We start from the raw sequence: 26,216 nt of genomic DNA on the forward strand, positions 1-26,216 counted from the left end.
AGAGTATTTCTCAATCTTATAATCAAGAGACTCATATTGAAGGATAATCTACTTAAAAGAGAGTATTTCTAATAGTGTAAAGTGAGTATGATTATATAAAGTAAACTGTAAAATAACCAGACATACCTCAGTCTTATAATCAAGAGACTGAGGTTTGTGTAAGGCAGAGTGCTGCGAGCCAGTTTGGACAGGAAGACGCCCAGGGTTTTTGATTAGCCAAAGACGCTGGTCTCAAGCTCTTTGCTGACAAACTGTTACAATTTGAACCATTAAGAAGTCTTATCTAATCTATAAGTCCCAAATCTTATCTCATCATATTACCTTACTGTCACATGATCATTACAAATAGTAGTATTTATCTTATCTCATCATGTGACCTTACAGTCACCTGACCAAGCCTGAACTATAATGTAACACATCAGTCAGCACCTCATGGCTGACTTTCAGAAACATATATATATCATCACCCATGTACATACATTCTTTAGTTGTTGATTATTTCTTAACATTGCTATTTGGACACTACTTGATTGATTTGAGACTTACACCTCTCTGCTATGCTTAAGACCATCATTGAAAACAACGAAAGGATGAATTATATTGTTCAATTGAGAACTTCTGGGAAGTGTCTAGCCACTTTCTGAGAGCTAACAGGGACAGAATTAGAGTCCAGTATGAGTAACTATATTATCAGAGAGTACAGAATGCGTGGGGTTGCTGAAGTACAGTTGGTGGGCCAATATCTCCCCCTGGACCTGGTGCAGGGACATCCTAATCCAGGCTCAAAGGCATGGCAAGTGAAGGTGGCAAAGGTGGAGTAGGGATGGCAGTGGTAGAAGTCTTTTTCAAGCCAGGGAAGTAGCGCTCATCAAAGTCAGCTCTTTCAGAGATAATAGTTCGTTTGGTGGTAGTAACAAATCTAAGTGAAACTCAGCTGCTGCCCGAGAAGCTATAGAAATGACTTTATTATTTACCTAAGTGAAACTACAATAGATGTTAGTTTAAGGTGATCTCTAATAAATGTAATGTAACATACCTCAGCCGCTGCCCAAGAGGCTAATAGAAACAACTGAGGTATTCCTATACTAAACCCCCTACTACTTATAGTCGGAGATGCTACTCGCTACAGTATAATGACTCCTAGGAGAACAATGGTGACTCCATGGAGAACAATAGCTGTTTTGGCAGAGACCGGGTTTATCCGGTTTTGTCAGGTAGGATTATAGAATTTCCATCCCTTGTACCCAGCAGGGTAACCAATGAACACACATTTCTCCATGTGAGAGCCAAAAACACCTCTCTTATCCTTTTGCACATGCACATAAGCAGTGCAACCCCAAACACGAAGGTGTGATATGTCTGGTTTATGTCCATGCCACAATTAATAAGGAGTAGCATTGACCACTGCATCAGTGGGACACCTATTCCAGACATGCACCAAGGCACCTAGGCATTCACCCCAGAAGATATTAGGCAATCCAGACTCTGAAAGCATGGTAGTGATTCTTTCAGAGAAAAGCCTGTTTGCTCTTTCTGCAACTCCATTCTGCTGAGGCCTATTCCAGGTGGTATGCTGTCTGACAATGCCATGATCATCTGTGAATTGCTCAAACTCCTCGGAGATGTACTCTCCACCTTTGTCATCACGCAGAGCCTTGATTTTTCGCTCTAATTGAGTCTCAGCATAAGCCTTGAAATTCTTGAAAGCATTAAAGACATCTGACTTGGCCTTCAAAGGGACAACAACACAAAATTGGGTGTGACAAAACTGGATAAACCCGGTCTCTGCCGAAGCAGCCATTGTTCTCCATAGAGCATAGCCACCACTCCATGGAGTAACCATTGTTCTCCTAGGAGCACAATTGTACTCCTAGGAGTTATTATACTGTAGCGAGTAGCACCTCCGACTATAAGTAGTAGGGGGTTTAGTATAGGAATACCTCAGTCGTTTCTATAGCCTCTCAGGCAGCGGCTGAATTTCACTTAGGTTTATTAGGTTATGAGCCCTGGTGCACAAAAGCTACGCAGGAAATAATTCTTATTTGAAATGGCAACCTCGGAACCATGACCACAGCACGCGATACATCCGCATGTCCAGTTCTCACTGGACCCAACAATTTTCAGATAAGGAAACTCCGGATCATCTCAAAGCTATGTCGGGAAAAAGTTCTCCGGGTTGTTACTGGAGAGGAGCTTAAGCCCTCACCAGGAAAACCTACCTCCTCGGAGGATCCTGAGATCACCTGGATACTTAAGGATGAGAAGGCACATGGAATCATCCAGGACCACATCTCTGATGCCCTCCTAATGAGGACTGGAGACCTCACCAGCTCCAAGGAGTTATTTGATAAACTTGTCTCACTCCATCAAACGTCCAACATTGCCTCGGCCTTTTATTCATTCCAGCAACTCACCAAATTGTCCTGGGATGGGACATCACCTATCCAGGACCACATTGCAAAAATCCAGACAATTGATTCACACCTCTCCGGAATGGAACTAGGAGTTGATACCAAACCATGGCTTTCACTCTTCTCCAATCTCTCCCATGCACTCCTAAATGGCAAATATTTCAGTCATCAGTAATTAACACGATTGAAGAACATAAACTTACCTTTGATGCAGTTGAGATCCGGATCACTGCAGAAGTTGCACGACAGTCAGGAAAGGCCCCTGGAGGTTCCTCAGATCCGAGATCCAAATGAATTGCAAATGGAACCACATCTGCAAGGAGATGTTCCACAAGCAATGGAACCATATCAGCATGAAGATGTTCCGAGAGCAGTGGGGCAATACCTCCATGGAGACGTTCCAAGAGCAGTGGGAGCACCTGATCAGCTAAGACACCCTCCACAACAGTCTCTACAACCAAGACCTGAACACTGGCCATCTTCAGAACGGAAAGCCAAAGTAGAGTTACAGTCAGTGGGAGGACAGCCCCTCAACATACAGCCAGCTGATGTGGAAAAAGTCCGAATACAGCTAGACAGCCTGTCCATTGGATCAGCTTCTGGAAGGCATACAATACCTCCAAGGAGTCATCCAACACCTCCGAGGAGTGATTCAACACCTTCAGGAGTGAGTGGGGCAACAAATACACAAATGTGTCTACTCCTTGGAGTACCTGCACAAGTTCCTAAAAGAGCAGTCATGCCTGCTGAAGCCCTAGGAGTATGCAGAAGCAGTCGCCAGACCCATCCTACAGACAAAAACCGAGATTATCAAAGGACTCTAGATGAGGAACAGTCTCGAAAAGAGCAGCATGACAACTCCATGGAGAAACCTAACACTCCTGAGGTTCATGAAGAAACATCTGATACAGAGGAGACATTTTTTGCTGGAATAGCAAGTACCGGTCCATCTAACACAGACCTTCCAAGGACACTAAAGGAAGCCTTATCACGTCCGGATCCCCCTTACTCACTTTGAGTTTCACCAAAATTCGGTACCTTCGCCGTCCATATTGTAACTGTCATCATAGCTGACGTCTCCATGTAATCCTTCCATCAGAATCCTATCCTCGTCTTCCCTGCGGATGGGACACCAATTGAAACTATGTCCCAGTGCATGACGGTCACAGTCGGGACAATAGTAGGCTTTGCAATAGTATGTGCAATGATCGCTCCAACCGCAGTTTTGGCAGTATGGAGCGTTGTTACGAACACCTTCATGGTATCTTTGTTGGGTGTTGGATGAGGTGTTGGATTGGGAAGTGGTTGGATCGTCATCTCCCAGGTTGTATGTTCCTGTGTACAACTGATTGATCATGGCTGCGTCGTCATCTACGTTGATTGGGTTGGAGGGAGAGCCAGTCTTAGGCTTGTGCATTGCGCCAGGCGGACTGTCTTTCTGTCCCTTCGACATATGAGACTGCCGTTTCAATGGAGTTCTGGCGGCGGGGATCTGGAGTATCACCTCTTGCCGGCCATGTCGGGCTCCTCGTCGGTTCGTCAGGCGACGGGTTTGGGCGTTTGGCACTGGTCGAGGTGGAGATGATGGGGGAGACGGTGGTTTTGGGTTCGACCCAATGGAACGGGGACTGGAGTGGCTCAACTCTTGTGAGATCGGGCTGGTTGGGACGGTGGGAATATATTTTTCCTCCGATGGGATGGGCGTAGGTCGACGGGTGATGATGTGGTAAGTGTGCTCTGGGGTAACACTGGTCTGGTCTGGGTGCGACAGGGACCGGAGGGACAAACCGGGTGGAGGAGTACTTGTACAACCGTCTCGCTTTATCTGCGTGCGAGCTTCGTTTAGCAATGTCCTCCCGCCTGATTCCAAATATTCCTTTGCCGAGTCCATTTGCCCATTCGAGGAGCTCATCCTCAAGCGTCGTTCCAAAGATTCCAAAACTAACTTTTCCATCCGGAGTGCCCAACAGATACTCAAGTCCTGACTGTTGAGCCGCAAATGCTCGCTTTCCAACGAATGTATTTAGTCTATGGCTTTTAGGAGTTTGTCAGCTATGAGGTCTATGGCAAGGAAGGTATGCATGGAAGAAAGAGCGTGATATGCATGGGGGCAGCATTTTTCGGTCTTGTAAAAGAGATAGGTATAGGCGTCTTTTGCTGACATTAATTATATGGTGTCAGTGACGTTGGCTTGATTGTGTCGTTGCCCACGGGCGAAAGACACTCGTTTGTCGGCTAGCAAGTTGGCGTCGCCGGGTATCGAGTAGGTGGTGATAGGGAAGCCGGTGGAGTTAGAAGTAGACATGTTTTGTGTTGAGAGACAGAGGATTGTTGGTAGTGGGGTGATTGTCTCTTCAACACAGCTTGTGGTCTTTCTTATAGGCTTCCAGTATCTCCGCAGCATTGGTTAAATGTTCTTCCGGTTCCCATGAGTTTTTGGAATGAGGGTAATGGCGTCATTTAATCAGGTAGCGGCGCCCACATTTCCAGGGTTTGTGTCTAAGAATACTTTCTACTTTGTATTCCTCTTCTTTGTTGACCAGGTCAGGTGGCGGTCGGATAAAGTTCAGGCCGTGAGTGTTGGTTTCTGTATACAGCGTAAGAAGGGATGCGTGGAAAACATTGTGTATCCTCCAATGGGGAGGCAGGGATAGTCGGTAGTTCACCGGGGAAATCTTTTTTTGGATGCGGAAAGGTCCGATGTGTTTCATGTTAAACTTCTTGTATTTGGTAGCTTTTTCTCGCAGGTTGGTGTTCTCTAACCACACCTTTTGTCCTTCGGAGAATCACGATCACGTGAACTTTCCGTTGTTTCGTTTCATCATTTTGCTTCTCGCGAGTTCGTGTGCTTTTAGGGTGTTTTCCCTTGCCCTAAGCAGTTCGGATAATCGTTTTTCCACTGATGGGATATTCGTGGATCTGTGTTTAGTCGGGATTCCTCGGGGTTCATATCCCATAAGGAGGTAGAATGGTGATTGGTTGTTTGTGGAGTGTGGTCTTTGGTTGTGACAGAATTCGGCGGTTGTAAGGTATTTTGCCCAGCTGTGTGGTTGGTTCTGGCAAAATATGCGGAGGTAGATCTCCAGTTCTTGATTGGATCGTTCTGTTTGTCCATCCGTCTGGGGATGATACGCAGAGGAGAGTGCGGTTTCAATGTTCAGGAGTTTGTGGAGTTCTTTGGATACTTCAGAGGCGATGTCATGCACCAAAGTTGATTGGTAGCATGGACAGGTGTCAATAACGAAGCGAATATTCAAAAAGACTCGCCTTTGCGCCACACAGGCACAGTGCCACGTGGAATAGTAATTAATATTGCCCTTTTTGAACTTGTGGCTGATCAGCACCACCTCTATTAGGCAATCCAGTCACGCTCACCTTTGCTTTTCCATCCAGTACTTTCCGCGTTTCGGCATTTCGGCAAATTTTCGCGTCGCCACTGGCTACACATTGCATTGCGCCCTCGCTTTTGTCGTTTCCCTTACTCCCCTTCCTTTGCCTAGCCCCACCATGGGCCCCTTCCTCTCCTTTTTATTCTCACCTGACGGTCGTTTCTGGGTCCCCATTCTAATCCACTTGTTTGTCACCTCCACCCTCCTCCTCCTCATCTTATTTGCACCCCCACCATTTCTGATGTCACCACTTCCTATCCGCTTCCGTCGCTGATCCGTTGACTACCACGTGCCACTGCTGATATCAGCAAAGCCCCGGCGGCCGGTCCAAATAGGGCAACAGGTCCATCTTCATGACGTCGATCTGCCATCATATACTATCAAAACATCGGTCGCTCGTCTTGCCTGGTTGGAGCGTGGGTGGGTAGTTTTTGAGCTGGAGAAGGTTCATCCCCTTGCGTCGCCCATGTTCATCGCTGTCCCATTCACTTGGGTACACTTATCTTTTGTCCATCGTCTTCGCTACAGCTACACCTACCATACGCTGCCTGGGACTCACTTGTTCCAAATTGGAACTACTCCTCTCCCTCCCTTGTTTGATCAGGTGGTCCAACATAACCAGTCCATTGGTAAGGCCATGGAACTGTCAGATTTGGACTAGGTGGTGGACCGGTGGCTCCAGTTTCTTTTTCTTCAGCAGAACATTCATTTACAGTGCGATTATTTTTGATTTTTGAATCATTTTTATGGACACATATTTTTTTAGAATGCCTGACTGACAATAAAGGAACTGTGTTGATACTGATAGTGTTTTGCCTTGCCCTTTTGTTTTTACTGTATCTTCCCATGACATCATGATTTTCCTGCTCTCTTTTTGCTATTGGACTTTACTTTATGGCTGTACAAACCTGTGACATTACTCACAGCATTTATTGTTCTATCCCTTTCTTTTCCTTTTTTTGACAATCTTATCCTGTACTACCTACGCAGGATTCGTCAGCGTACATTCCTTCCTTCATATTCTTTCTCATTCTTTTTGCACAGCTATACTGTGCATAGCCTACTTTTCTTTTACTATATAAACCCCTGTATTTTACCTTGTAAAAAAAAAACAACAAGAACTCCAATCCAGACTTCTTCTCTACTCACAAGTTCACTACTCTGCTACTTGTGATCCAGTGTGGTCACAACACTTCCCACTTCTACCACTGTCAACTGCTGTCATCGTCACTTCCCACTTTTGAAGTCATTGTCATCCCTTTTGATTAGAGTCCTTCTGAGCACTACAGTTTGTGCGTCAGGAGCCTGCTATCACTGGGAACCTCGTCACCTCGTGATCCTCGTTGTTCTCAAACCTACCTTGTGCTACCATTAGCAAGGTAGTGCTCGTCTATACTCGCCACAAAGCACCTATCTTCCTATAAATTCAACTATCCCTCCTCCTCAAAACCCACACTCATACACCTCTGGGTTTTACTTTGAAGGATCTTTATACGTACCACCCCACGAACAACCAGACCACTCCACTGTTCTAGGAGGCAAAGCCCATAAACAAGTTCCGTGGAATCTGGGAGGATTGTGTGTTAGTTTGTTTTGTGTGTGGTTTTCTAACAACAGTTCTCATCATCGACAGCAAACTGTGGTCCCCTGTCAGATATGAGTTTATTGTGCAATCCGAATCGTTTGAAGATGGAATCGTGAAAGATTCGTGCGGTTTCGAGTGCGTCAATGGTTTTATGACAAGGTGAGAGGATTACCCCCTTACTAAGTCCTTGGTCTACCACGACCATTATACTGTCATATCCTGAAGATTCTGGTAAATCAGTTATGAAGTCTACGGATAGGTACTTCATTGGTTCTGCGGTTTTTGGGGTCTGGTTTGGGATTAATGGTACGGTGGTGGGATGCGTGTTTACTTTCGCTTGTTGACAAGTTGCGCATCCTTTCACGTATTCTTCCACTTGTTTCATCATTCCTGGCCACCAATAGGCCTTTTTGATCAACTGGTAGGTTTTGAGCCTTCCTGGGTGTCCTGCGGACAGGGAATTGTGGTGATCTTTGATGATCGTTTTTTGTCCTTCTACTTCGTCAATCAGTAATTTATTTTGATAAAAGAACTGTCCTTCTTCTTTTCTCCAATCGTCTTTCTTCGTTCTTCCTGGATAATTATTGTTTGTGAGCATGGCTTGCTCGATTGTGTTTTTAATTGTTCGTGTGTGATACAGGAACGCTGAGGCGGGTATCATTGGTGTGTCATTGTTGTCTCCTTCTGTTTCGACGTATAAATCAGGTCTTCTTGAGAGTGCGTCGGGTACCACCATGTGGGTTCCTGGTACGTGCTCCAAGGTGTAATTGTATTGCGACAGTTCCAGCTGCCATCTCCTTTGTCGTGGTGTGAGTTTCCTGGCTTCTTGCAAGTACGTCAGGTTCTTGTGATCTGTCAGGATTTGGATCGTGTGGGGGCTTCCCAAAAGTAAGTGTTTCCACTCTTTTAAAGCTCTCATTACCGCTAATAACTCTTTGTCGTAGATCTGGTAGTTCTTTTCAGCGGGGGATAGAGTTTTGGAGAAAAATGCACATGGGTGCTATTGTCCTTGGTCATTGGGTTGCATTAATACAGCTCCTGTGGCATGTTTGCTGGTGTCTGCAGCAATTTTTGACGGTTTTGAGGAGTCGGGAATTTGTGTTATGGGGGATTCAAGGAATTTTTGTTTCATCAATTTGAAAGTGTCGTCTTCAGTTTGGGTCCAGTTCCACTTCCTATCCTTTTCTAGTAAGGCATTCAAGGGTCTGGCAAGGTCAGAGTAATGACCAATAAACTTCCTGTAGAAGTTTCCGTAACCTAAGAACTTCCTTACGCCTTTGGTGTCTTTCGGGATTGGCCAATCGCGGATCCCAGCGAGTTTGGCTGGATCCATTGATACCTGATTGTGGGAAACAATCATTCCTAAGTATTCGATGGTTCCTGCTTCGGAGGTGCATTTTTCTAGTTTTAGGAATAGGTCATTATCATGTAGTCTTTGTAGAACCTGTTTCGTTCGGATTTGGAGTCTTTTAATGTTGGTGTCAAAGATGAGGATGTCATCCATGTATATGATCATCCAACCTTCATCGATGTAGTCTTTGAATTTGTCGTTCATCAGCCTTTGGAATGTTGCCGGTGAATTGCACATACCGAAGAACATGAATGTTGGTTTGAACACTCCGTTGCTGGTTTTAAACGCAGCTTTCCATTTGTCTCCTTCTTTTATCCTTACGTTGTTGTATCCCCAATGTAGATCTAGTTTTGTAAAGATGGTGGCTCCTTTCAATTTTTCGATGAGGTCGGGTATCAGGGGTAGTGGATAGGGGTCTTTCACGGTATATGCGTTCAGTTTTCTGTAATCTTGGCACAGTCAGAGTGATCCGTCCTTCTTGCCGATGAAGAAGAAAGGGGACACCTGTGGCGACTTGCTCGGCCTGATGTATCCCTTTCTGTAGTTTTCCGTTAAGAACTCCGTTAATGCTTTGTCTTCCTTTGGTGCCAATGGGTATAACTTGCAATCTGTTGGTACAAATTCTGGTTTCATGTTGATTGCATGATCATATTCCCGTCGCTTGGGGAGTCTTTCCGACTTCTTTTTGTCAAAGACATCCGAATACCCTTTATATTCATCCAGGAGGTTATGCTCCTTCTTTTCTCCGTGTATTTGCGCGTGTTCCATTGCCGAGTTGACCTTTAATTGAATCATGGTTCGAGGATAGGGTGTTTGGTCGGATACATATCTATGAATGGTCTCATACATGTCTTCGTTTACTACGGTTGTCCTGATTTTTGTTTCCGTGGTTGTTTGGTTCATCCTGATGGAGTGTTTGTCCGAGTTTGGTAATTCCTTGTCTTTCCAATTAATGATAGGATTGACTTTTCGTAACCAGGGAAATTCCAGTAATATGTCTTCTCCGTCTAGTCCGGTCAATAGGAACTTTGTGAACCTGTTTTGTCCTCCTGCATCTATCCTCTGATAGGTGCAATGCGTAACTTTTCCATTTTTGTTTGTGGTTCCGTCAACATTTTTACATGTTATAGGAGTTGGGAGTTTTTGGAGGGGGAGTCGGTGTCTGATGGCGAATTTTGTGTCCATGAAGTCGTCTGTAGCTCCTGAATCTATCAGGGCTTTGGTTCCAATGGTTTTCTGTTTCAACAAACAATCAATTCGTAAAGAGTTGGCATTGATTGTCGCTATTGTTACAGTTGCCATTTTTGACGGTACTAACATCGGGGTAGTCCGTCGTTTCAAAAACCCTCGTCTTCTAATTCTTTCATTGCCTCTGTTCTTTGATCTTCTCCTAACTCCCTCCACATCCTCATGAGGTTTTGGACCCTGTCTTCTTCCACCACTGTTTTGGTGTCATCTTCCGTTTCGGTTTGACATATCTTTCTTTCGGGAGTTTTTCCTTTGTTCCTACAATTCCTTCCTATTTGTCCTTTCTCATTACATATGAAGCATCTTCCCTCTTTCCTCCTTGATTCTTCTTTGTCTTTGGTTAATCTTCTGGTGCTGGTGGATGGTCCACTTTTGCGGTTTCTGTCGTTCTGTCTTTCTTTGTTTCTGGCGCCCCACGCTCCTTCCGAGATAGTGTTGGCACTGATCCAGTTGGCGTCTAGGTTCGCTACTGTGCTCATCCAGTCTTCGATGGTGAGTAGTTCCTTTCCGGTGAGTGCCCCGCGAAGGAGGGGTGGCCGGATAGCCTTTTGATAAACCATGATCATGGCTTCGTTGTTGATGCCGCTTTTCCCAGCATCTAGCATGAACCTTGAGTTAAATGCTACTGCATTTTCTCCTTGTTCCATCTTCATTTTCATCAAGGCGGCCGAGGCCGTTCCTTTGATGTTTGCCGTTCTGAAACTGGCTGTGAAGGTTTTCATGAAGTCTGCCCATGTGGGGTAGGCATTCTTCTCTTTGTATTCGGTCATCTTGGCTTCGCTCCATGAGGCGGTGTTGCCGTCCTTTGTGTAGCTGAGGGCCACATATACCTTTTTCTTGTCGGAGTTGTAGATGGTGTCGTTGATATCAAAGTGTAGATCGGTGGACGATATCCACCTTTGGGCTTTATCTGGGGTTCCATCGAAGTCATTGATTTTCCCGATCATCGTGGGTTTAGGGGCTGCAGCGTTAGACATGGTGTGTGGTGGTGGGATGTGGGATGGAGCAGGTGCAGCGGGAAGTATCTGTGGAGTGGGAGGTGGTATCGGGTCGCCGCTTGCTGCAAACTCTTCAAAGTTGTTCTCGTCGTAGAGGTTTTCTACGGTTACTGGGGGATCGTGTTGTGTTGTGGGCAGTAGCTGTGGGTGGCTTCCTGCGTAGTACTGTAGCCAACGTGTTCTGGCTTCATAGAAAGTGTTTGCTTGTTCTCTGGTGTGGAGTCGGGTTACGTCTGGTTGGGGAAAGGGAGGTGGTGCTGCTATCCTTTCTTGTCGGGATGACGTCGGTGGGGTTGCTGTTTGTGGGTTGTCTGAGCTTCCTCTTGCTCTCTGGGATCTGGTTGTTGGTCGTTGCGACGTCTTGTTGACTTTTTCTTCCCAAACCTAAATAGGTGGGACTTCTGGTTAGAACACAATTCTTTTGTTACGCACGAAGTGCTTAACAAAGTCTGAGGGTTCGTCGAGGTTTATAAAGAGACTTATCTGAAGACAAGTTCAAGAACGTAGTTCTGAGTGGAGGTCTTCCAACGAGAGTTGGTCTTCTTCTGAGTAGAAGTCTGATCTTAGGAGTTTAGCTTTGTAAGTGTAAACTGCGTAGAATTGTATTGGAGTATACTACTGCTGTTACATGGTATTTTATAATGGAAAGGAATCGGTGATAGGAGTTAGGTCCTATCTAGGGCAGGTCCGTCCGTTGAGGACTAAGTACTATAATAGGTACTGCGAATGTGAGAGGAACGGAGGTATACGTGAAGGAAATGAGTCATCGGTCCGATGATATAACCGATGAGTAAAAAGAAATGAGTAGTCCTTAAATGTCCAATAGAGATCGTAACACAATGTGGCTACGATTTTCACTACAATTGTTGAATGTTCTTATAAGGGTGAGAATTCTTCAGTTTGGCTACAATTTTCACTGCGTTCACTACTACTGCACTGCTGCTCCTGTGTTGCCACCAAAACCACGCGAGCAAAACTAAGCAAAATAACCGACGCAACATGGCTCACACACGGCGTTTGGGACCACTGTCCCCTTCATTATAGACGAGGTCCAGCCCGTGGCTCTGATTCTATGTTGCATGTTTGACTTGCTGTTCTGTTGTTGAATGTCCTTATAAGCCTGCCCTAAACATGTGCACAGTATACTGAATTCAAGCAGATGGTTCATTGAATCTTTACAAACATCAACATATATTGTAATGTAAAAAGTCTATGGTATTACATTGATAAATTGTTGAGAAATAAAAAAACAGACTCCAGAAATAGTAAAGGATGATAATATGATCTGATATCAAAACACTTTAGTAAAAAGAGCGAGAATTGGGGATAAATCTACTTGCCAGTCACAGATAAAGCCAGTCATAATTTTGGGATACACCACATTGACAGTACATCTGTCATTTGAACCATGTGGAAATAGCACTTTTATTCTCTCTCCTCTCTCCTGAAGTGCAGCAAGACAATGCAACGTAAAATTGCCCATGTAAAAACACTGGAACACATAAATCCAGCCCAACCTGTGTCACTGATTGACCTTGAGACTTGTTGATGGTCATGGCAAAGGCAATGCGGACAGGGAATTGACAACGTGATAGCTTGATGGGCAATTCTTCTGATGAAGATTCCAATTTGAGGCGTGGAATAAAAGCTATCTTTCCTGCATGTTTTCCTCCCAAGACACAGCACTTCAATACTCTTCTCTTCATCTCTATCAAAACCATGCGTGTTCCATTACAGAGTCCATTTAGGGGATCAATATTGCGGAGGAGCATAAGTGGACATCCAGCTTTAAGTCTGAGGTGCACTTCAAGAAGGCCAGATACTTGCAAGGAGTTCAAGAATTTCCACAGGATAATGTTCATGCCCCTCTCCAACCACTTTATCAATTGACAGAGCTACTAACTCTTTTCCAGGGAATTTTGTGAGGATTGCTGAATTAAGGTCGCTAAGGGCATCATTTTTGCAGAGAGGATGGTGCGGTGGAGGAAATAATGGTCATCTTGGTCTCCATTTGCAATTCCAGGATAGGTAGTGTCGACTAATGAGTTTATGGTGTTTTCTGGCATAAGCATGTTGGCAGGAAGCTCAATAGTTCCATCTCCTGCAATTCCACGACCACCACCAACATCCAGGAGCCAGCTAGCAAAGGCTTCACTTTCTGGAGTAGGGTCTAGGCGCATGTTCTGTGTGAGATAGCAGATATGGATATTTGTCCACAGTTGTGACCTTCTAAGAGAGGCAGAAATAATGTGTTGCCTTGACCCTCTTGGAACTACAGGTGTTGTTTGGCGGAAGTCCCCTCCAAAGACCATTATAATGCCTCCAAATGGAAGCTGATTATCGAAAATGTCCGGCAATGTACAATCCAATGCTTCAACCCCATGACAGTGTTGCATTGGTGCTTTATCCCAGACTATAACTCCAGGATGTCTCAATATCCCATGGAGGTCAGAGTTTTTTGGAATCCTGCATGTGGATGTTTCATGTACAGGAATAGGGATTCCAAAGTGTGAATGAGCTGTGCAGCCACCCTCCAAGAGCAGGGATTCAATCTCAGAGGATGCTACACATAGAGCAACATTATGATTATATCTTGCTCAAGCAGCAGCGGCAATTTTATTACAAAGATATGTTTTTCTCTTACCTTCAACACTGTGAATAAAGCAAGTTATTCCCCAATTATGATAGATTGACTGTATAATGGTATCAAAAGCATTCCGCTGCTCTTGACTGAGCTACTCCACACTATCTTTTGAGTAATAATAATATAGTTAAGTGATTAAATTATATTTAGTCAGAAGTCAGTGAACTTGTGCTGCTGTCCTTATAAACGTGAGAATCTCAATGTGGCTACAATTTTCACTGCATTCACTACTACTGTACTGCTGCTCCTGTGTTGCCACAAAAACCATGTGAGCAAAACTAAGCGAAATAACCGACGCAATGTGGCTTACACGTGGCATTTGGGACTACTGTCCCCTTTGTTATAGACAAGTTGCACTCGTCGCAGCTTTGCTGCAACTGTCAGGTGCCTCTGGCACCTTCCACACCCGTGGTGCCACAAAAAACCACGCAAGCGAAACTAAGCAAAAAAATGTGCTCCCACGTGACTTTTGGGACCACCGTCCCCTTCGTTATAGATACCACAGCCTCTGGCATACCTGGCCCATGGTTACCAATGAATCCTTTGATGATGTACAACTTAGCATGAAGATGAATTTCTGCAGATACAAAGAATAGGTGAAGTATTCGAATACAAAGAACTCAGTGGTTTTGTGTGAGAATGTAAGGCCATATCATGCTGAAGTCTCCATTGCATTTGAAAACATCTAAACACCAGATGATTGTCTGTCGTTCTGGTTCACTTCTCCTTCTGTATTCCTTTGAGGTGTTTTTGGGCGATATTTTGAAAATTGAACATCGCTGGTCAAAAGTTGAACACATTGTTTCTGCACATTCAATAGCCATATGGCATGTGTGTTGCTCTGGTGAAACACCCTGAACATCGTCTCCATCTGCTACATTGATAATTTGGAACCCTCAAGCACAATATTTGGCAAGACAAGCAACAATGCGTGTTGGATGCGGACCTAAAGGGGAAACTACCATAGGGTTCAAAAGTATTCTGTATTGGGATGTGATAATTGGATATGCTGAAAAGAAAGAGTCAGCAGAGACGTAATTCATGACCACTGTTAAATGGAATCGAAAAAATTGATGTTACTGCACAAGGAGAGCCTGCCAGCTGGTATTTCATAGGGACATGATAATCCACCTCGACACTGGCTGCAAAAGTTTGACTAAGCGTACATCCTTGTCATTCTGTAGGTCTCGAACCTTTATCAATACGACTGCTCCTTCCATCAATGCACGAAGAACAAGGCAAGGGGGAAAACACACCAAACATAACAGACTTTTGTCACACCCAAAATTGATGAAAAAGTCTGGAAGTAGTTAAAATATTTGATTGTATTTTTGGACCTACAATATTTTGTCAGATGAATGTAATTTTATTGACATAATTTTATATTTCCACACAAAACATAGTATCAATGGAAATATGTCAATATAATTACATTATTCTGACAAAATCTTGTAGGTCCAAAAATACAATCAAATATTTTAACTACTTCCAGACTTTTTCATCAATTTTGGGTGTGACAAAAGTTAGTTATGCTTCGTGTGGAACGACATAATGGTGGTACAGTTGTAGAATACAGACCGAATTTAGGGGGAGAAAAACGCCAATAAGATAGCATCAACATCACGTGATTTAAGCCGGGCCGGAGAACCCTGCAAAAACGGGCGGGACACTTTTCCTCAGCCATACCTGTCCCAATTCTGGGCCAAGAATAGCCACGTGACCACGGACAACTCCGCCACAGCGGTGGACCAGTGGAATCTCTTCATCTCACTCTCGATTTCACTGGAAAAAAAGATTACAATGTCCGTAGCAACGTTCGTATCGTTCATTTCATGAGCATTGGAGTGCACTAACCGACCATGGCAATATAACCAGGCAGCCGAAAACGTCTTGGGCAGATGATGTCGACGAACTAGGTACGACTTCGATCTTCTATCATCGTCCATGTCCTGCAGTATTCGAGTTTAAGCCAAGCTTAGTGTTCTTCGTTCGCATTTCATTATAGACCAACAGAAGCCTGAAGACTACATTGATGAGAATGGAATTCGTGTGACGATAGAGTATGCAATCAATGACGATGGGAAAAAAGTCAAGGTACGACGATTTTCACTGTGATCATCCCGAACGAATCCATGCCTATCCTTCCCCATTACGACGCCTTGGATGTATAGATCACGCGGAAGATCAAACGCACACTTCAAAAGTCTGTTGTTGAACACAATGTAGCCGAACGCAAGAAGTGGGCAAAGTTTGGAAAGGAGAGAGGAAACAGTCCAGGACCCGATCGTGGTACGACTACAGTAGGAGAAAATGTGGCTCTTAAACTAAGCGCAGGGAACAAGGTACCGTCGACTATCCCTAGTCGTTACTCCTGTCTAACTTTTCGAGCCTTTAGTCGACTGAGCCTGAACAAACAGCTGAACAATCCCTCAAAAACGAGCTTGCCAAAGCCGGCGCTGGCAAGGTTGTCTGTCGTCTTTGCAAGGGCGACCATTTCACTGCGAAATGTCCTTACAAGGATTCCCTTGCTGGACTCGAGTCTGCAGGTCAGTCTTTTTCTTTTTTTTTTAATCATATTCATGCGACAGCGCTTATGTTACGTCAGATGCTCTCCCTCCTGATGATGGAGTATCTGCTGAAAACCCTGCTGCCGCCTCGGGTTCTACTGGTGGAAAGTACGTCCCACCCTCTATGCGCAGTGGGCGGGGTCCTGGCGAGTCGATGGGTCGGGCTGGCGGAACCGGATCCCGCGACGATTTGCCAACTCTTCGCGTCACCAACATCTCAGAGGACACTCAAGAAAATGATTTGCGTGAGCTGTTTGGTGGGTTTGGGCGTGTCGCCCGTGTATATGTAGGTCGGGACAGGGAGACTGGCGCTGGCAAAGGCTTTGCTTTTGTTAGTTTCGAGGATCGAGCTGTGGCACAGAAGGCGATGGAGAAGGTACATGGCAAAGGCTATGATAATTTGATTCTGAGCGTACAGTGGTCACGTAAGTAACGCATGTATGGAGTACTACCGTATCACTAATAAACTCCCACAGAACCTAGGCCAGATGGACGATAAATAAAAACGACATATTAGCACCTCTCGTTTTTGTCTATTGTCGCACGTCTGAGTTTTCCACGATATATAAAGATAAACATTTTCTGTTATTATTTTGATGTTTTTGTCTTAGTTTGACATTCTTAAGCGAGAGGAACTCGATCATGACACTGACGGCTTGATGGCTACAATTGAAGCGTGTGCAATTCACTACAGCACTGTACATTGGGTTTGATGATATACACTACAAAGCCTATATCCCATTACGGACAGGTATCACTGGCAGATTATTTTCGTCCAGCTTTCTTCGCTGCCGTTCTAGCTCTTGTTATTTGCTTCTTCCATCCAAAACATTGAGTGCATTCTACAGGATACCTGATCAGTACGCGTTATCATAACTAACGTTCATATTTACCTGCAGATCCGTGCTTCTTGCATTGGTATACACCATCTTTGGTAGTGGTCACAGGGGGTGCTTCCAGACCATCACGGTTGATGGGGTCGTACTGCAAAGAGCATAATTGTCAAGGGATGGTCACGCATTCCATGAGACAGGAATACCCACCCCAAAGAAAGCGTCGTTCTCCTCTCGCCCATCATACTGACAATCGGCGCACTAAATACATGAATGAGCGGAGTAATATAGGGACGACCTCGAAGAAATACGTACCACTTCCTTGAAGTGTTGGCAGAAGATGGCATCGTTGATTTCAATGGTGGAGACTGATGGTTGCACTTCTGCCATATTTGGATGAGTGGAGGGGATGTAGAGAGAGGTATATATGTGAGTGACGATGGGAGGGATGAGAATGAGGTGGAACTATCCGGACGGATTATATAGGGCTCATGTGGGCGTAACAGAGTTACCCCAAAGCGGGGTAAAGGAGCAGGGTCCAATTTGGGGCCATTCATTGATAGAAGTTCTCATAATGATATACGCTCACATTCGGATTTGCATGTCATATCTGTTTAGTTGGAAGGAGCAGACACCTGCTCTGTGAAGACATCACAGCTCTAGAAAACATGGTTCAGTGAAAACATAAGGCAGTATGCAGGAAATACAGGCTAGCTCCCTGGCGAGACCCTACGAGCACCTGACCTGGATGAGCACTCAGGAGAGGGCATATGACCTCATTTCGTGGCGTGAGTGATTGCGTTATATTGATTGCTGTGTGGTCGTGTTTTCCCTGTTGCAAAGCACGTGAGCATACGCGGTCGTTGGACAAACACGCGCTCAGGTTGACTTCATCGATCACAACGCGACACGCAGAGAAATCCACCAAACGGACATTGTAAGGTAGCCCAGAATGCCAAAGGACCTTCCTCCTGAACTATGGTCTTACATATTTGATCTTGCTGCGGACGAAGATGTCATTTTTTATCCTGGGTTGCCGACGACAATGGCTCAGTCAACATGGTTTAAACCACCCTGGAAAGATGATTGGCAGCTAAGGACTCCGCAAGATGCTATCAACATGATACAAAGAAGAAGTTATGCCACAAAGAAGGTGAATCCTTTTAAATGACGCTTCACAGATTCTCTGAAACTAACCCGTCAAAAGACTGTTATTGCCACTTGCAGAGGATGGAGGCGCTTAGGAACGGAGTTCCTTGTACGCTGCCTTTTCTTTGACAATCCAACCAAGCTACGTGACTTGTGCGCCATCTTTGACCGCGATCCTGGTTTGGGATGGTGGGCAAGGCGGATACACATCACTCACTTTTCCAATGGTCGAGGACCTAAGATCGATGACTTTGAGAATCCCCTCATATCGATTCTCCATCACTGTCCCAACCTGGAAATCTTTATCGTCGACTGGCCAATGGCCAGTTCATTTGGTCCTATAGCCGAAACTCTCGGTGCTTACTGCACCAAACTACGCACGGTACATTGGCATGTCCCGTCTGAAACTCTGCCCAAAGTCATCTGGGCACTAGATTCTCTCCCTAGCCTTGTTTCGGTCCACATAGAGTTCGACGCTCCTACAGTGGACTCGGACACGATCACCCTCGGAGCCGCATCCAACGTTCGGCTCAACCTCGTCAACCTCCACCAGCTGTCACTACGCGGCTTCTGCCAAGAATTCCTCGAACAGGCAACAGGCTGGAACTTCCCCGGACTACGCAGTTTTTCTTTCGACTTTGGTTCAAATAGACATGATCTTCCAGACCTTGTTTCATTCTTAGCCCATCACGGCACTCAGCTCCTCCTGCTCGATCTAGATTGCATACCACCACTCGATGTCTGCACTATCCTCGATATGTGTCCTCTTCTTGTAGTCTTTTCGTTCAATCCAGATTGGAAATTGCCCTCCATGAACGGCAATGACACTTTGACTAACGCTAATTCAGAAGATGATTTCAGTCAACCAGTGGCGATCGTTAACCGCCCTCACGAGCACATCAAACATATCGGCTTACACGGACTCCTGTATGCGTTTGGCGTAGGGTATGCGGCAGAATATGCGTCTGTCGATCCTCTGCGCACGATGATGATTCGGCGAGCGAACGATCGCAACTTTGACGCTTTGGTAAAGGCAAACTTTCCGAGCCTACGTTGCGTACGCGTACTGAGTCCTACCGTGCTGTTGGACTTGGATGCTGCGGACGGACCTGACGTTCTATGCTTCGAAAGGTGGGAGAGATGGTGGAATATGTGCAATCACATGGGTGTTAGACTGGAGGATTGCACAGGTGCACAATTGGGAATCCTACCTCAAGACGAGGAGGATGAAGAAGAAGAGGTGGAAGAGGAAGAGGAACGATGGGATGACGATGAAACCGAATGCGAATATAAAAACGATACGGGTGGAGGTGTCAGTGTAACAGAGTTGAGACAGCTCTTGGACGAATGTAGGAAGATGTCCGCCGAAAGAGATAACCCCACCTTTGAATTTACTTTTCATTAGTCACAAGTGATCAATTTATGTTTTCAACTGTTATTCTATCTTTTGTAATATATACCTCCTTGTATATTTATGATATTGCACTGTTGATAAATACCGATGGTACAGCGCACAATATTCTATTTATCAATGTTCTCCTGCTTTTCCTTCTGGCTTCCGGGTTTTGAACAGTCCCTTTTGTCGTACATTGTTAATGATATCATGGGTGCGTTGAAGTGTTCGTCTGTCTTGATCTTCTCCCATCGTTATCCTCGTTCGACCTAGCAATCAAGTAAGATCAGTTACATTGCAAGTGCCTCTACGCATGCCAGTGCAGGTACCTATTATCGCCCAATTCCTCGTACTCGGTATCCTCAGTGTCTCACACTCAATTTTCCATCCACACCATTGACTGAGCCGCGCAAGCCAAATTCTGTACATGGAGTACGAACTTGCATTGCTTCCATCGCCTCCCAGATTGAGCCTATCTATGAAATCAGCATCCGATAGCCCACCTTTGGGATCAGTATATTCTGTTGGGGCGGACCGAGTGTAGCGTGAATCAAAAGACCATGCACAGCATGGGATGGAGAGGTATCCGGATGATTGTGTTAGGGTGGCGAGCACCGGAAGCCATGGAGTAAGCTCGTCGGCGTGGTTCCCAATGATGAATGCACCATGTTTAAGATAGGGATCCATGTTCATGCCCAGATCATCAGCGTCAGGGGTAGCTGAGAGGGTCGTCGGATCAAGGGCATGGACGTGTAACGAATCTGATGTATCCTTTGGATAGTGTTCCCAAGACATGCGCGCGCGGACATCAATTCCGTTCCCTTGGTATCCTTCTGAAATAAGGATGTGCGTAAGGAGACCGTTTCCGCACCTTTGAATTTTGTTAAGGTAGAAAAGCTCGCGTCAATGCTTAACAAAAAGTGGTCGACCAAGTACACACCCCAAGTCTACGAATCCCCCTGGAGGCCGAGGCCAAATTTTCCAGGGAGGATCTTCAGAACCATCGCTACTTGATGTCACAGCATGTGGTGCGCCTTCAAAAGTATCCTTCCAAAGTAGCATTAAGAATGTAGCAATTCCGATATCCTGTATTCAAGTTATCTAGATCGGCTGAAAATACCGAGAAGTATTGAGTGAAGAAATAAATACGAACCTCAAAGACATGTTTTAAAGGGTCCGTGACCTCTTTCCATTCTTGAACAATGTGCTTGTGTCTCTCGCGCATAACGAGGTACAGATCTTGATAGGCGTCTCGAGGCACTAAACAGTCATGCAAAACACGCTTTCTATAGTTTGTCAGTGCGCCCCAGCCATAGCGATGCAATGTATCAAGGAGAGCGAGACAAGTGCGGTAGAGCCGTGAGTTCAGATCGGTGGGTGTATCGGGAAATGGAACGACTTCGATGCTCAAGTTGGGCTGCGTTGAACTTGTTGAGGGGATGTAACGGAGGGCAAGGTGGAATACCGTAGGGTGATAGTAAGGTAGGGTGCCACCCTCAGGGACGATGGGCGATAAGACGAGAGTAGAAGGTATATCAGCAGAATCGCCGTCACTGAAAGCATACAAGGTACAGTATTGCTCCAGTCCTGCATCACGGCCAGGTCGACGGGGTAGCAGTTTTCGATGCACGACTCGGATTGAATGAAGACCTTTGAAGTAGGGTAATGACGATGGAAAAGTAATATCATCTGCGGAGGCTTCTGCGACTGTTTCAGACCGCAATATGAGCGTGGAGTTGTACTCGGGATGATGTATGAGCTGCGAGATTGCAGTCTCAAACTAAATGAGATTCAGTGCGTATGTTCCTGTTCGTACAAAGTAATAACTCACGAGTTCCAAAGGAAAATCCGCTGGGCAGCGCAGCAAGGGAAGCCAGTTATCTTTATCTTTAATAGATTTGAGCGGTGCGTAGCTTTCATCAAGCTCTTTTGAGCCACAAGGTGAAGGCGAAAACCGAGGGCGCGTCGAGGGCGTAGTCTGTGGAATTGGGTTCTTCATCTATTGACGTTTTTCACGATAAGCAATGTACTGGATGATAGTCACGGCATATAGTAACCTTGACAGAGATTTGAAGCTTGAAGACGGGAACTTTTCACATAGTAATCAGATAGACAGACGATATCCGTCGTTACTATGATTGGAATGGCTCTCGACATTCAAGATGCTCACCTGGTCCATCCAAAGCTGAATAACGCTTTGAGTGAGTTTGCGATTGGAAGATATGAAGTGCTACAGTCAAAGGTGCCTGCCACTGGTATGATCAGCGCCTTCCTTATTGCGGCAAGGTGAAATTCGCACGCCTTGATAGTATGATTATCTGATAAAAATGTACTAGTACGGCATCATCGTACATTGCTAACAGCTACTACCACAGGCTTAATTACGAGCAGAATACGCCCGACAAAATGAATATCTCTCCATCATGATATCTTGTGCAGATACAATTTCAAGGACTCGGACAAAGTCTCAATTTCCACCACCACAAATTTTGCTTCACATGGCGCTCATGACAGTTGTTTGTTATGGAAAGGATACATAGGGTCTCAACTGTCATAAAACGAGTCATATGTCCTACTTGGAGCTTGAATTCCGGGAAAAGATGAGTTGTATAGTCAAGAAACTGATTCGGGAAGTTTCATCCTTGTCCTTGCATCACTTTATCGGGTGACACTGATGATTGTGTTGTGTAACACGCAGATTGGCATGTACCAGATCAGCGCGCTTATCGCTATCTCAACATACCATCCCTTTTCACCCACGATCTGCACATCTAGTTACTGACTGTATTTCACAGTACAATCACTCACGAAGAAAGGTCGGTGAATCTTACCTCCATATCGGTTCACCACTGTCACACGAATGTTCGGAACCACTAACAACACTGACGGTCTCCAAAACCAGGAATCTAGAGATTCGAATACCAGGCACTAATACGGTCGATTTAAACTTCTGTTACTATACTGACTGCTACAAAGCACTATAATTATGCCTTTACACCACTCCGAGAAGTATCATACATCTAATCTAACTTTGAAAGCCGGTTTAGGCACTCGTGATCGTGATGTCTTAGTCCTCGACTAGAATTTGTGGTTAGAAACGATTTCCCAAAAACCTTTACCCTGAAGCGAAGCGATCTCGAGTTCGAGAGGGGATGGCTGACGCGAGCCGTCACCACCTGCAAACGTTCCTGCACCCCAAGGCGATCCTGGAAAGATGACACACAGTTAGTCTCGCATTCACACGTAGCAACGGAGATATGGACAGGGCGCAGACGATAGGTGCCACATCGAAATCGATATTCATAGATAGGAATTAGTAAAGCAAGACTTACCACCGCGGACTTCAGTTAAATTGGACAACTGAGGGAAAGTGTGTTTGTAACCAAGAGGAACAAAGACCATGCCGTGGTGAATGAAGGTAGAGAGAGTGTTCATGACGGTTGACTCCTGGCCACCACCTGGTGAGCCCGTCGAGACAAAGACACCGGCGAACTTGCCGGCGAGGGCCCCAGAAGCCCAGAGACCACCTGTTGCATCCCAGAAAACCTGTGGGATAATAAGAGACTTTAAGGAAAGGCGGTAGAAGCAGCGATAACGGATCACATCACCTTCCACTGGGCAGGGAAATTACCATAACGGGTGGGGATACCGAAGAGGAAGGCGTCAAAGTTGGTGAGTTCGGTGGGGGAGATGATGGGATAGCTTTGCTTGGGAGGAGCATGCATTCTTGTGAGCACATCATTAGAAAGGGTCTCTGGGATCCTTTGGATAACAGTGAGAATTGAGAGAGAAAAAATGAGATGATCAAACCGACTGGTAGATCTGAACAGAACCGCCCGCGTTTTCGATACCGGTCTTGACAGACTCGGCAACTGGAAGAAAGGGTGAATAGGAGTTATATAGAAAGAACGGGGAACATACGTTTGGCGATGTGCCCATAGAGAGAGTAGATCACAATCGCGACTCTGGGAGAAGACATTTGGATGAAGAGGGCGATGGGGAAGAGAGCAAGGGTGGTGAAAGGAACTAGATGGTAGATGGCCGGTATTTGTAGGTTTCGCGGCGGGTAGGTCTAGGTCAGTGCTCCAAAAAAAATTGCCGCCAAGTGTCGGTATATCGATCAAAGTGGGCTCTCAAGTGAGATTTATAATGCTTGTGGGTCGTTCCTCAAATGTGAACCCACGAAGCTGATAAACGAACATCGGTTGTATCAATGCTGCATCTCTCAGCCAGAAAGGAAAGGTCCGCAGACAAGAAAACGCGAGGATGGCGAATGATAAGTGCTTTATCGTGATTAGTGGAATGCGCGGTTCTACGTCATTCCAGTTCGCGTTTGGGCGAAAGATGCCAGGCAAACAAGAAACAACACGAGTGCGGTATTTTCATTTCTGGATAATGCGCTGATTGCATTTCACCTGTTGCAGCGTTTGGAGACCTTGCTTTGATTAAAAAACACATTTGTCACTTGCTGCCTGTCATTATTAACAATCTCGGGAACATCTTGCTCAGTTTGGAATCGCTGAATAACCCTGCAATTTCCACAGACAGACTTCCTCGTGCTCGGCCCCCGATCTGTCTCACCTTTCCCTCCATGCCAGGTACAGCAAGGAACATTTCCACTCCATCCTCTTCAGAGTCTTCGAACAGCCAAATCGACATGGCCCACTCTTCTTCTGACCGCTCGATGGACTCTTCGTTGCTTGTAATCGCGAGTCGAGCAAATAAAGTTCATGATCTTGCCTGGTGCAGCTGAGAATATTCTTCTGCACAAGGATAGCATCGGCGTTCATTCACGTATTTCAAGAACCACCGCCATCTGATAATCACTGCGCTACACCCTGCTTGCTGAACTTTTTGCCAAATCGATCCAGTGGCATCGTCTTGGTCAGCGTCTTTTTCTACTTCGGGTAACATTTTCAGGGGGCATGGTTCTCTTCATTGGCTGTCATGGAACATCGCAGCAAGAATTTCCAAGTCACTTCTTTACTCCCTCTGCAACCTTTCTGTTTCAAAGATTATGCGGACTTGCTATTTCGTAACCATGTCATAATCCTCCAGTAATCGCTTACAAACATGAAGCAGTCGAGCCGTGTGCACTTTCTCCTTCTCCCTCTTACTGTCTCCGTGTCACGGTCATACCTCTCACGCGTCTCACGGTGGGACATGTCAACGCGTTAAAGAGGTACGATATGCATTCCATCTCTTTAATCCTAACAAACAAGAGGGACATACCTTTTTATAATCGCTTTCGGAATGTGTTTCCCTGGCAAGCGGCAGAAGGACACCTTCGCCGAGCCCAAACCCACACAGATAGATACAAAAGCTCAGGCAACTGATCCTGAACCCACACCGTTTATTCCCGCCCCTTCTGCTGTACCAGAACTTACCCTACAAGACTCCTCGCCGCCTAGCACCATGCCTGCACCAAGAGTAGCCATCGTCATCTATTCCCTCTATGGGCACATCGCTAAGCGTATGTTACTCCCCCGTCTCATCGATGTTGAGTACTGATCATTCATGCTCAATAGTCGCTGAATCTGTCAAGAGCGGTATCAGCAATGCTGGTGGAAGCGCTACCATATATCAGTAAGTCCACTCACTAATGTTGCTCACCACCTAGCTCATCAATTCCTATCCATAGGATTCAGGAAACTCTCTCCGAGGATATCCTGAAGCTTGTCAGAGCACCACCCAGACCTGACTACCCTATTCTCCTCCCTGATGACATGGTCAACTTTGACGCCTTCCTCTTCGGCGTTCCCACCCGGTATGGTAATTTCCCAGTACAGTGGAAGGTGAGTACACCGTTATCTCCCTTGATCATATGTCCAACACATGCCAGGCTTTCTGGGATGCTACCGGCCCCCTCTGGAGCAAGAGTCTTCTAGCAGGCAAGATGTATGGTGTCTTCGTCTCTACAGGTACACAAGGTGGAGGACAGGAGATAACTATCGCTACCACCCTCTCGACGTTCGTCCACCACGGTATGATCTATGTACCGCTCGGTTACAAGCACACCTTCCCACAGCTGAGTGACTTGACTGAGGTCCACGGAGGCGAGTGCCTTGTCATCGTTTATCAAAACGCAACTAATTTTGCTTGCCTCGCAACGCAGGTTCTTCATGGGGTGCTGGTACCTTCGCAGGAACGGATGGCTCCCGCCAACCCAGCGCACTGGAGAGTGAAATCGCTTCTATTCAGGGCAAATCGTTCTGGGAAATTGTTGCTCAATACCATGGTCACAAGTCTTCTTGATTGTGATACACTTCATTCAATAGCTACGCCGGTTCAGAGTAATTGTAATAAATTATTTACACATATCAAATAAGCGTCTCGCATCTGGTTCAGCACTCACTTGTGTGGGCGATCAAAGCTTTTTTTTTTGGTTGCAGCAAGTGCGGAGGTCCGGTTGCTCCATTGTCAATCAAATGCTTGTGTTACATTCCGCGTAATTTGTTATCGGCCCCCGCTGTTCTGTAAACAAAGAAGAGCAGGGCTTAGTGAGTAACGGCGGCCAAGAGAAGTATTTTGAGTGATTGAAGTGTGACAGATCTATTTCAGGAATACATGATGTCGAGGATTTCTCCGAGGATTTGCAAGCGAAGGTTGTAGGGCTTAGAGTGCTACTCACTAGGGGAATAGTGAGCG

At 45.6% G+C, this 26,216-nt stretch overlaps 10 protein-coding genes across 10 annotated transcripts; 5 read left to right on the forward strand and 5 right to left on the reverse strand.

Moving 5' to 3' along the window:
* Nucleotides 1-2,064: 2,064 nt before the first annotated feature.
* On the forward strand, nucleotides 2,065-3,429 carry SERLADRAFT_432937 (uncharacterized protein; the record flags this gene model as incomplete). The annotated part of the gene is made up of 3 exons (XM_007313111.1): nucleotides 2,065-2,575; nucleotides 2,626-2,679; nucleotides 2,732-3,429. The coding sequence occupies 3 exons, from the start codon at nucleotides 2,065-2,067 to the stop codon at nucleotides 3,427-3,429; spliced, it is 1,263 nt and encodes a 420-aa protein (XP_007313173.1).
* A 173-nt stretch (nucleotides 3,430-3,602) lies between these two features.
* SERLADRAFT_377204 (uncharacterized protein) lies at nucleotides 3,603-4,015 on the reverse strand (the record flags this gene model as incomplete). The annotated part of the gene is made up of 1 exon (XM_007313112.1): nucleotides 3,603-4,015. A coding segment is annotated over one exon (197 nt), but the record flags the coding sequence as incomplete, so codon positions are not given.
* A 129-nt stretch (nucleotides 4,016-4,144) lies between these two features.
* SERLADRAFT_377206 (uncharacterized protein) lies at nucleotides 4,145-4,396 on the forward strand (the record flags this gene model as incomplete). Its single annotated transcript, XM_007313113.1, has 1 exon — nucleotides 4,145-4,396. A coding segment is annotated over one exon (252 nt), but the record flags the coding sequence as incomplete, so codon positions are not given.
* A 38-nt stretch (nucleotides 4,397-4,434) lies between these two features.
* Nucleotides 4,435-4,716, reverse strand: SERLADRAFT_432939 (uncharacterized protein; the record flags this gene model as incomplete). The annotated part of the gene is made up of 2 exons (XM_007313114.1): nucleotides 4,435-4,568; nucleotides 4,623-4,716. The coding sequence occupies 2 exons, from the start codon at nucleotides 4,714-4,716 to the stop codon at nucleotides 4,435-4,437; spliced, it is 228 nt and encodes a 75-aa protein (XP_007313176.1).
* A 10,673-nt stretch (nucleotides 4,717-15,389) lies between these two features.
* Nucleotides 15,390-16,840, forward strand: SERLADRAFT_456184 (uncharacterized protein; the record flags this gene model as incomplete). The annotated part of the gene is made up of 7 exons (XM_007313115.1): nucleotides 15,390-15,440; nucleotides 15,502-15,542; nucleotides 15,632-15,720; nucleotides 15,798-15,968; nucleotides 16,022-16,172; nucleotides 16,232-16,618; nucleotides 16,670-16,840. The coding sequence occupies 7 exons, from the start codon at nucleotides 15,427-15,429 to the stop codon at nucleotides 16,690-16,692; spliced, it is 876 nt and encodes a 291-aa protein (XP_007313177.1).
* Nucleotides 16,839-17,482, reverse strand: SERLADRAFT_456186 (uncharacterized protein; the record flags this gene model as incomplete). The annotated part of the gene is made up of 4 exons (XM_007313116.1): nucleotides 16,839-17,035; nucleotides 17,087-17,177; nucleotides 17,237-17,287; nucleotides 17,342-17,482. The coding sequence occupies 4 exons, from the start codon at nucleotides 17,414-17,416 to the stop codon at nucleotides 16,959-16,961; spliced, it is 294 nt and encodes a 97-aa protein (XP_007313178.1).
* A 426-nt stretch (nucleotides 17,483-17,908) lies between these two features.
* Nucleotides 17,909-19,588, forward strand: SERLADRAFT_353836 (uncharacterized protein; the record flags this gene model as incomplete). The annotated part of the gene is made up of 2 exons (XM_007313117.1): nucleotides 17,909-18,179; nucleotides 18,234-19,588. The coding sequence occupies 2 exons, from the start codon at nucleotides 17,979-17,981 to the stop codon at nucleotides 19,578-19,580; spliced, it is 1,548 nt and encodes a 515-aa protein (XP_007313179.1).
* A 6-nt stretch (nucleotides 19,589-19,594) lies between these two features.
* SERLADRAFT_444859 (uncharacterized protein) lies at nucleotides 19,595-21,811 on the reverse strand (the record flags this gene model as incomplete). The annotated part of the gene is made up of 7 exons (XM_007313118.1): nucleotides 19,595-19,837; nucleotides 19,898-20,439; nucleotides 20,509-20,654; nucleotides 20,722-21,348; nucleotides 21,400-21,567; nucleotides 21,626-21,657; nucleotides 21,739-21,811. 5 exons carry the CDS (start codon nucleotides 21,565-21,567, stop codon nucleotides 19,704-19,706), a joined length of 1,617 nt encoding a protein of 538 aa, XP_007313180.1.
* Nucleotides 21,812-22,452: 641 nt separating this feature from the next.
* Nucleotides 22,453-24,026, reverse strand: SERLADRAFT_491410 (putative quinone reductase; the record flags this gene model as incomplete). Its single annotated transcript, XM_007314257.1, has 6 exons — nucleotides 22,453-22,774; nucleotides 22,901-23,114; nucleotides 23,177-23,330; nucleotides 23,383-23,440; nucleotides 23,490-23,594; nucleotides 23,936-24,026. 6 exons carry the CDS (start codon nucleotides 24,024-24,026, stop codon nucleotides 22,647-22,649), a joined length of 750 nt encoding a protein of 249 aa, XP_007314319.1.
* A 795-nt stretch (nucleotides 24,027-24,821) lies between these two features.
* On the forward strand, nucleotides 24,822-25,889 carry SERLADRAFT_491411 (putative 1,4 benzoquinone reductase; the record flags this gene model as incomplete). The annotated part of the gene is made up of 5 exons (XM_007314256.1): nucleotides 24,822-25,041; nucleotides 25,097-25,154; nucleotides 25,210-25,363; nucleotides 25,411-25,624; nucleotides 25,684-25,889. 5 exons carry the CDS (start codon nucleotides 24,822-24,824, stop codon nucleotides 25,821-25,823), a joined length of 786 nt encoding a protein of 261 aa, XP_007314318.1.
* Nucleotides 25,890-26,216: the final 327 nt, after the last annotated feature.

The sequence above is a fragment of the Serpula lacrymans genome (genome assembly GCF_000218685.1).
Source record: "Serpula lacrymans var. lacrymans S7.9 unplaced genomic scaffold SERLAscaffold_2, whole genome shotgun sequence".
NCBI classification, from domain to species: domain Eukaryota; kingdom Fungi; phylum Basidiomycota; class Agaricomycetes; order Boletales; family Serpulaceae; genus Serpula; species Serpula lacrymans.